This window comes from Silurus aristotelis (genome assembly GCF_946808225.1).
Source record: "Silurus aristotelis genome assembly, chromosome: 15".
Classification (NCBI taxonomy): domain Eukaryota; kingdom Metazoa; phylum Chordata; class Actinopteri; order Siluriformes; family Siluridae; genus Silurus; species Silurus aristotelis.
Window position 1 is genome coordinate 19,420,663 of NC_139588.1, and position 8,783 is coordinate 19,429,445.

Below are 8,783 nucleotides of genomic sequence, written 5' to 3' on the forward strand. Positions count from 1 at the left end.
TATACAATGCCATTTTGCTGCTCCTGTTTTTACATTGTACTGTACAATGCTATTTCTTTAGGTAAGTACTATTTGGGTACCCAGAGCTATAAAAAGTACCTAAAAGTCATACCTGATTAAAAGTATATATACTTTACTGCAAAACTACACAATAAGTGAAAAGTCACTAATTCCAATATAGTTTTTGATTTGAACAGTATCGAGCGTAGGCTCAAAGACGCACCAATCCTCAACACCAAGACACATGTTAGTGAAAAGATAAAAATGGCTGATTTCGAGGTTTTATTTCCCAAAATACAAATCAAACTCTCCACATCAGAAGTGCATTAACCAACAACACAACAGACTGTTCAGCATGTCGTAATGAACGAAGAGCAAACAAGTCGCCAAAAAAACAATATTTCAAAAAGGGATCTTCAATTAACAAATAACATTACAGTATCATGCCTCAAAGTAGAACCATTAATATTCAATAAACAAATTTAATTACAGAAAACGATTTTAGATAAAGTCAAACCAAATACCCAGAGCTGACTGACTGATTGCAAAATGTAATTGGTAACGCTCATAATCCATTCAAATGTAGTGTAGAGTAAAAAGTGCAAATACTGAATCACAAAATGTAGTTGAGTAGAGACTAAAGGTTGCTTATATCTTTTATACTCAGTAACTAGAAAGCAGCCAAAAAAGTACTTAAGTACAGTAAGGAAGTACATTTACACAAATACTTGACACCACTGTTGGAGAAAGTGCAAAAAATTTAACAATGCCAAAACCGCACTTACCTGAAGTTGAAGCGAAGCAGGCTGGGATGTGTGGAGACCAGATGGTGCTGTATACAACTCCCTCATGACCCTGAAGTGTGCACAAGGACTGAGGACACTCTGGGTCCCACTGTTAGACAGACAGACAGACATTTTACTGTGGTATATTTCACAGCATACAAAACATTGAACCTTTTCAATTGGGCTGAAGTGTAATAATAATTAATACTACTTGCTGTAATGATAACTTCCACTCTTCAGGGTAGATGTTCCACTAGATTTTGCAGGGTGCTTATAGATTTGAGTATAAATTATCTCCTATGTGTTCAGTAGGTTTGAGATCAGAGCTCTACAACAACCCACTGAAGATTTTCCACTTCAGCCCATATACAGTATACAGTGGAACCTCGGGTTACGAACGCCCCGGCATACGTATAATTCAGGTTACGAATCGCAGTTCGTCAAAATCTTTGCCCCTGGTTCCGAACAAAATTTCGGGATACAAACATACGAACGTCGCGCCCCAAAATATCGCATGCAAGTTGGTTCTTTTTGTATCGCCACCCAGCAAAGTGAATCTAAAAAGAGAAGTGATGACAATGATTCAGGTGACGAATCTAAAAAAAGAAAGTTAAGTGATGACAATGATTGGGGTGACAGTCTGTCCGATATCATAATGGAAGGAGATTCTCCTTCCAAACTATAACTCTCCCTCCTCCCCCTTCTACGAACGTCGATTCCATCATGCCAGCAGCGAGTCTTCTCGAAGGTAAAGTACCCAGTAAAGATAATGTTTTTCTCTCTTATATGTTTTTATATGTTTTTATACGGTATGATTTCAATATTAAAAGTAAATAATATTAGTGAATATTGGCTTTATTTTTATTTTTAAAGTAATATTTTTGGTTGTCCAAAACGAATTACCGAAGTTTCTGTTAATTCTTATGGGAAAATTTGTATCGGGATACGAACCTTTCAGGTTACGAGTAAAGTTCCGGAACGAATTAAATTCGTAACCCGAGGTTCCACTGTATTCTCATGGAGCTCACATTGTGCACAGGAGCATCTCCTAGTTTAAGTGAATGAGAAATTAGATGCTACCACATCTAAAGGCATCCTATGCAGAGCGGTAAGAGTTGGGAAGAACCACACATGACTAGAAGAGTCAAGTGTCCCAATTCTTTTGTCGAAGCAGTCTTCTTAACACTATGCAAAATAATTTATTGAAATAAAAAACCCTGGTGGAGAATTATAATAATTATATGAACTTCACTTTCACCCAGACAACGTTCGACAACCTGAAAACATACGAGGTTATGCTTTATTTAAAGCGGCACCCGATGGCTTGTGTGTTTATTTGTGAGTTGTCTACATTTCCTAGATTTACTTTTTAGTATTTAGATTTTCTAAAATGTTAAAATTTAACCAAGTAATATGTCTAAGTACAAAGATAAATATTTATATTTAAATGTTTCCTTAAGAAATGACTAGACCTGGACCACTCGAAACACTCTCACTTCACATTTGCGTTTTATCTGAATATATTTTTGTACATTCACTGCTGATCTTTATTAAAGCTCTCTTTCAGAGTTGCATGAGGATCTAAAAGTGAGCAGGTATTGTGTTCTACAGATGTAAGTGATTGGTGATGTATGTCAAATATTTCAACTTCAGGTCAGGACTTGTGCAGCTTTCTCACCACTTTGGCTGTGTGATCCCAGGATCCTGATACTACCAGGTTCTCGCTCCGTGTCTGGCTCCAATCTACTGCATACACCTGCAGCGCACACACACACACACACACACACATACACACACAATATAAATGTTATAAAGCAAAGGATTCAGATTGTACAGCACATCAGCAGAGCATCATTTTTAATGTCGGCAAAAACATAAGGGAAGTGAGTGGAAAATTCATTCAGTACAAAACGATACATTGATGCTATAAGACAGCGGTCCCCAACCTTTTTTGCGCCACGGACCGGTTTAATGTCAGACAATATTTTCAGATAATAAATAAAACGCAAATAATGTACGTTATGTATTCTTTGTGTGTGGCCAATTACAATCGCAATAGTGAAATGAAAGAACTCTGTTTACTGTTATCTGTCGAAACAGCGCTGCTTTTATGCCCCCAATAAAAATTCATTGAATCGTTCTGACATGCAGTTTCTATGCAGTGTGTACCGCACATCTCAAATCCTATACATGAGGCATTTCACCTCTTGAGTATGCTCCTTCAGCACTCTGATAGGACCTTGTGGGTTGGCGGTGTCCCAAATCTGCAGCGAGCCATCACCGGCTCCGGTCACCAGAACATGCTCATTGTTCTCGCTCCACGTCACGTCAAAAAGCCCATCGTTCCAGTCGAAGCTTTGCGTTAAAGTGAAAAAACACCGAAAATGGTTAAAGGCACTGTATCAAACTATGAATAAACAGAAACGGAAAAACTTTGCATGGATTATACCTTCTAATCAGCACAATATCCGACTCCCTCTGCTCCAGGACTAGCAGCGCTCCACATCCTGAAACATCCAGCAACATTTAAGTATTTGAAATAAAGTTTTAGCATACATACTGATTTCTATGATCAACACAGAACATCGTCCTTGATTTATTGTTGATTTTTATTCTACACGTTTTAGTTTAGAGAATAAAAGGAACATTGGTGAGGGAAAGAACATTTACAGCTGCTATAATGTCGAGTGAACTTTTACAGTCATTAGAACCGTATGGCATTCACAACATTCCTTTTGGACCAAACTGCTACATGAAAGAGCAAGTCAAGTTTATTTCTATGGCGCTTTTCACAACAGACATTGTCTCAAAGCAGCTTTACAGAAATCAACAGTTAAAGTGAATGGTGTGCATTTATCCCTGATGAGCAGCCGTGATGACTGTGACCAGGAAAAACTACCTTCGATGTTATGAGGAAGAAACCTTGAGAGGAACCAGACTCAAAAGGGGAACCCATCCTCATTTGGGTGACATTAAGAGTGTGATTATAGTCTTTAATCAATACAGAACACTGTAGAGTGAGAACTAACATGAGCACTGGAGTGTGTGATTATCAGTAATGTTCTTTCTACAGTCATATACAGACAATTGTGGTTATAAAACTAGGAGCTACTGAGCAACTCATAAAATAGCTCAACATTTGAGATCATTGATGATCATTACAAAGAGGTATTCAAGTGCAAAGTAAGAGACGTTCACATATACTGTGATTTTGATTGACAATGCAATTAGAAACTATTAATTTTGTGTCAATGGACGTAGTAAAGTCTGATCTATTTTCCTCTGAAAGAGCAGGGCGTTGGTATCTTGAAGCTGTACTTTAAATACCCGCTATGCCGAAATACTGAGCTGTTGCACAGGCCAGTGAGTTGGGAAGAAACGGGGACATTTCCACCGCATAACCGTGCCGAGCTGGACATCGGAACCACTTCATCTTCCCTCTGTTTCACAAAGAACATGCAGAAAACCTCTGATTTATAATATCCAGTGCAGGCTATCCGGCTAATACAACACGTACTGCAGAATATTATTATTTCACGGTATGTGTATGTAAAACCAGCCACCGCTTCACATGCTTTTCTACTACTTCCGTGTTTTGGTTCTGGGGGAAGACAAATACCGCGTACCTTCTACACATGCGCACTATGTAGACTATAAGGCAATAGTTTATAACGCATTAGGTAGTGCACTATCTAGTTAAAAAGGATTGAATTGGGATTAAACCCAAGTATCCAGCGCTGATTGGTGAATTCGTTCATTCGGGACGTTTATTGGCTGAGGAGTTTATAAAGCGGCATTGTGTGTCAGATGAACAAAACAAGCGAACAACATTAATGAATTATTTACGAATTTTCAAATATGTTTATATAAACATAAAAAACAAATCATCATTGCAAATCGCCAAGAGTAAATGAATTACTCAATTAACCAGTTCCCGGATGTTACACTTGGTTATATAACATTTATATATAAATAAATAACATTTGCTATATAAGTGGAAAAAGGGCCACAGCACTGACTTGTTGGTTAAAGCTGTTAAATGAGTGCCAATTTTATTATTATTATTTTAGGTGTATTCAGTTGTAGTATATAGTTTCTCCACTGTGTGGCGCCATTGTTCCTATAATATTCCACGTGTTCCTTTTCGAAATAAAACTTATGGCAAAAACCCATTTGCGAGTTGGTATCAAAAAGTTTCGAGTGTTCTAAAAATGTGCAAATGGTGCTATTCTGATCATTTGCGTTACCACGTCTGCGATCTAATCACATCTAATCGCAAGTTAGAACAAAGAGCTAACGTGAAATTCTGCGTGAAACCAGGCAAATCATTTGACATGCTGCAATCAGTCGTTCGAGGTGTTTTGAGTGGCGCCCGCGCTTCATGAGTGGAAGAACATAGTCGGAAGACGACAGGAGATCGGGAAGACCTTCGACGTGCTCAACCCCCGAAAATGACGAAAGCTTTCGGCAACTTGTGCATGATGATCGTCGGAGAACAATCCGTATGATCTAACTTCCGCATCCACCCCATTTCCCAGAAGATAAAGGTCGGCATATTTACACCATCTCCGTGATCCAGTGCAAATCGCAGAAGATTAGAAAAGAAGACTTCCAGAACACATTCCAGATGTTCCAGGAACTTTGGAAACGCTGTATTGCGGTGCATGTAGACCATTTTGAAGGTGATGGTGTGTAGATAAATAAAGTGCAGTGGAGATCTTGGTACAAATGTTACCGTGAAAGTCCCAGAATGCATTGCGGATATCCGAAAGCGTTTGTGTTGAGTTACCGAGACCTGATCAGTTGAGAATTTCTACGAGAAGATGAGTATGATGGTATTTGATAGAGATATTAACATGAAACCTATGAATGCTGATCATCTTAGTGACATGCAAAGGCTGGACAGACTGAAGGAATAAAGCTCTGCTGCAATAAAAACACTGAGAAAAAAAAAATACTCTGAGGGATTTTCTCACCCCAGTGTTTTCAGAGGTGTGCGATGTGAAGATCACGTGTCTCTCTGATATACGACGGCCTCTTCAAAGCCGCGAGCCTGAGAAGCAGCGTTCTAAAGCGAGATAAGCGGTGGATTTACTGCCCCACTCCGTTCCCATGTGCGTCTACGGTCTGCACCCGCCGTCTGCCCTAATCCCTATTCACTTGGAAATGCTGATACTTGTCCCTTTTAGGAATGTAAGGACAGAGTTTAATGGCGTGACAGTGATTTACTCGTGTAAAACTGTCCAGTGGAAAGGGAGTGGATTAGAGGGGCACAGAGAGCCATTTTGGGAAGAAGTGACCTCTCTTGTTCTCAGTTAACGCTTTGAAGGCTGCGAGTTTTGAAGTCAGAGGTTCACACACACACACACACACACACACACACACAAACACACCAAAAATTGGCTGCGGTCTGCAAGTGCGTCAGCTTGAAGTTCACTCTTGGTTTCTTGTTTTCATCTAAGAGAAGGTTGTAGGCATTGTAATGCCTCCTGACAGAAAATATCACATATTTCAATACATGAAACGTTTATTTATGGCATTTGGCAGATGCTCCTATCGAGAGCGACTCACAATTATCACATTTGTATACCTGAGCAGTTGAGGGTCAAGACCCATCATTGGCAGCTTAGCAGTGCTATGATTTTATAGACTTTTTATACTACGATTTGATCCATTTTTATCCACTTTATACACTGATTTATCTCAGATGTGGAAAACATGTGAAGCCTTTTAGCACATGCCAATTATGATTTCAAACTGCATTTTGCGAATTCAATCAAACCCACGTGAACTTGGGAAAAATATGCGATCGCACGGGGAAATAAATGCCTGAGCATAAAAATAAAAAGGGATGTAGATAGATTTTTGGAAACACCTAGTGCTTTAGGGTTTTTGAAAGACACATGCATGTTATATTTGTTCATATTTAAAGTAGACAGTTAAAAAATTGAAAAATCCTCCCTTAGCAAAACAGCTTTACATTTTCTTAGCTTCTCGTTCAGAGGGACATTATATCGGTAGGATAATGCTGAGGATGGAGCCGCCAGGAAGCAGGAAAAGAGGAAGACCAAGGAGGAGATGTATGGATGTGGTGAAGGAAGACATGCAGGTGGTTGGTTTGAAAGAGGCAGATGTAGAGGACAGAGGGGTATGAGGACGGATGATCCGCTGTGGCGAACCCTAATGGGAGAAGCCGAAAGAAGAAAAAGACAGTTCATTTCTCCAAACATTCAGCTACTTTGCCGTGTTGCTCTTGTGAAACTTGCCAAAGGTGTTATTTATTAGATTTCTGATCCGGTTCATCCCAGAGCAGTTAAATAGGATTTAGGTGCTGTGAATGGGCAGGTTATTTTATAAAATATATCTCTCTACATGACTGTTTATGGAATTGAAGTTATGTTGGTTCAGTTTTCCTTTCACCTGGAATAAATCTCCAACTTTCCCTGCTCCAAAACAACCCCACACTTGGACTCATTTGTCCATAGCACTTCACAGTCTAATTCTGGTGGTCCAATTTGACTGGATATTCTTCTCACTCAGGGCGGTTTCTCAACAACGGCCTGTGGATCCATGAAATTACAGAACAAGAACAGGAACTCTTTGGATTTGGACTTTAGTTAATGTCAACAGTCTGCTACACTGACTCAGGACTACATTTTGCATCTGATCACCATCACTGCACCTCAACATCGTGTATCTGTAATAAATGGACATTCGGTGCAACCCAGATGAGGATGTGGTTCCCTCTTGAGTCTGGTTCCTCTCAAGGTTTCTTCCTTATGGCATCTCGAGGAGTTTTTCCTCACCAAAGTCGCCACCAGTTCACTCATCAGGGACAAACTTACACTTATAAAGAACATCATATTAATTTTATCACTACATTATCTGTGTAAAGCTGCTTTGAGACAATGTTCATTGTTAAAAATGAATTGAACAGAATTTGATTACTTTCCAGTAACACCATTTCCCAAAGTGTTATACAACAGCAATTTGCCAATGATTACTTGAGGAATATAATTATTTTGTCAAGTCAAGTCAAGTCACGTTTCTGTCTATGGCGCTTTTCACAACAGACATTGTCTCAAAGCAGCTTTACAGAAATCAACAGTCAAGGTGAATGGTGTGCATTTATCCCTGATGAGCAGCCGTGGTGACTGTGACCAGGAAAAACTCCCTTAGATGTTATGAGGAAGAAACCTTGAGAGGAACCAGACTCAAAAGGGAAACCCATCCTCATTTGGGTGACATCAAGAGTTTGATCATAAATCTTTCAACAATACAGAACACTGGAGAGTGAGAACAAACATGAGTACAGGAGTATAAGATTATAAGTAAATGTTCTTTCTACAGTCTTTGGTATAAAAGTAGGAGCTACTGAGCTCAACATTTGTGATCATCACAGATCCAGCAAGGCAGATTTTGTATCAATTTATTAAGGAGTTGTAGTTATAAAGCCTGCAAAACGAGTGTCTTTATTTCACTCTAAATTGACAAGACAAAAAATTCACAGCTTGTTATGTTAGAAAGGAACTTGTGAAAGTGTTCGGAAAACATAAAACTGTTGCTATGAAGGTCTGACACTGGAGACTCCTACCACAATAAATGCAAAATATTAACACAATTTTTCTTCTTCTTTAATTTGTTACATCTAATATTAGAGAATCATCACCGTTTGATCAACACGAATTGATCCTTTAACAAAAACGTGTTGTTTCTTGTATTAACTTGTTATTGTGTTCACTCAGTCTGAACTGCACAAAAGCAAGAAAGTGTTTCACTTCAGAGAAAAACTCGACATTCCAAAGTGCCACACAGAGCTTCATCTGTTTGTTCAGCCTTTTGATGGTTTCTTCTATTCTTTTTTAATGCGTTACTATAAAACCACACTGAAGCCCTTTATTTCTTTCGCCAAATAGTTTCTGGAACTCGGGTTGTGTTTCAACAAACAAGTCTGTCCTCCGGTTTGCGGGTGAAAGAAAGGATGAGGACGAGGGCAAA

General features: G+C 39.0%; 1 protein-coding gene across 1 annotated transcript in view; it reads right to left on the reverse strand.

Moving 5' to 3' along the window:
• pex7 (peroxisomal biogenesis factor 7) overlaps positions 1-4,426 on the reverse strand; it is a 42,432-nt gene extending 38,006 nt beyond the window's left edge. Inside the window, exons 1-5 of the mRNA XM_083562549.1 lie at positions 4,113-4,426; positions 3,235-3,292; positions 2,990-3,140; positions 2,464-2,541; positions 786-894 (exon numbers count right to left, since the gene is read on the reverse strand). Coding sequence (XP_083418675.1) covers positions 786-894; positions 2,464-2,541; positions 2,990-3,140; positions 3,235-3,292; positions 4,113-4,218 — 502 coding nt within the window. The 5' untranslated portion in view covers positions 4,219-4,426. The remainder of the gene's footprint in view (positions 1-785; positions 895-2,463; positions 2,542-2,989; positions 3,141-3,234; positions 3,293-4,112) is intronic.
• Positions 4,427-8,783: the final 4,357 nt, after the last annotated feature.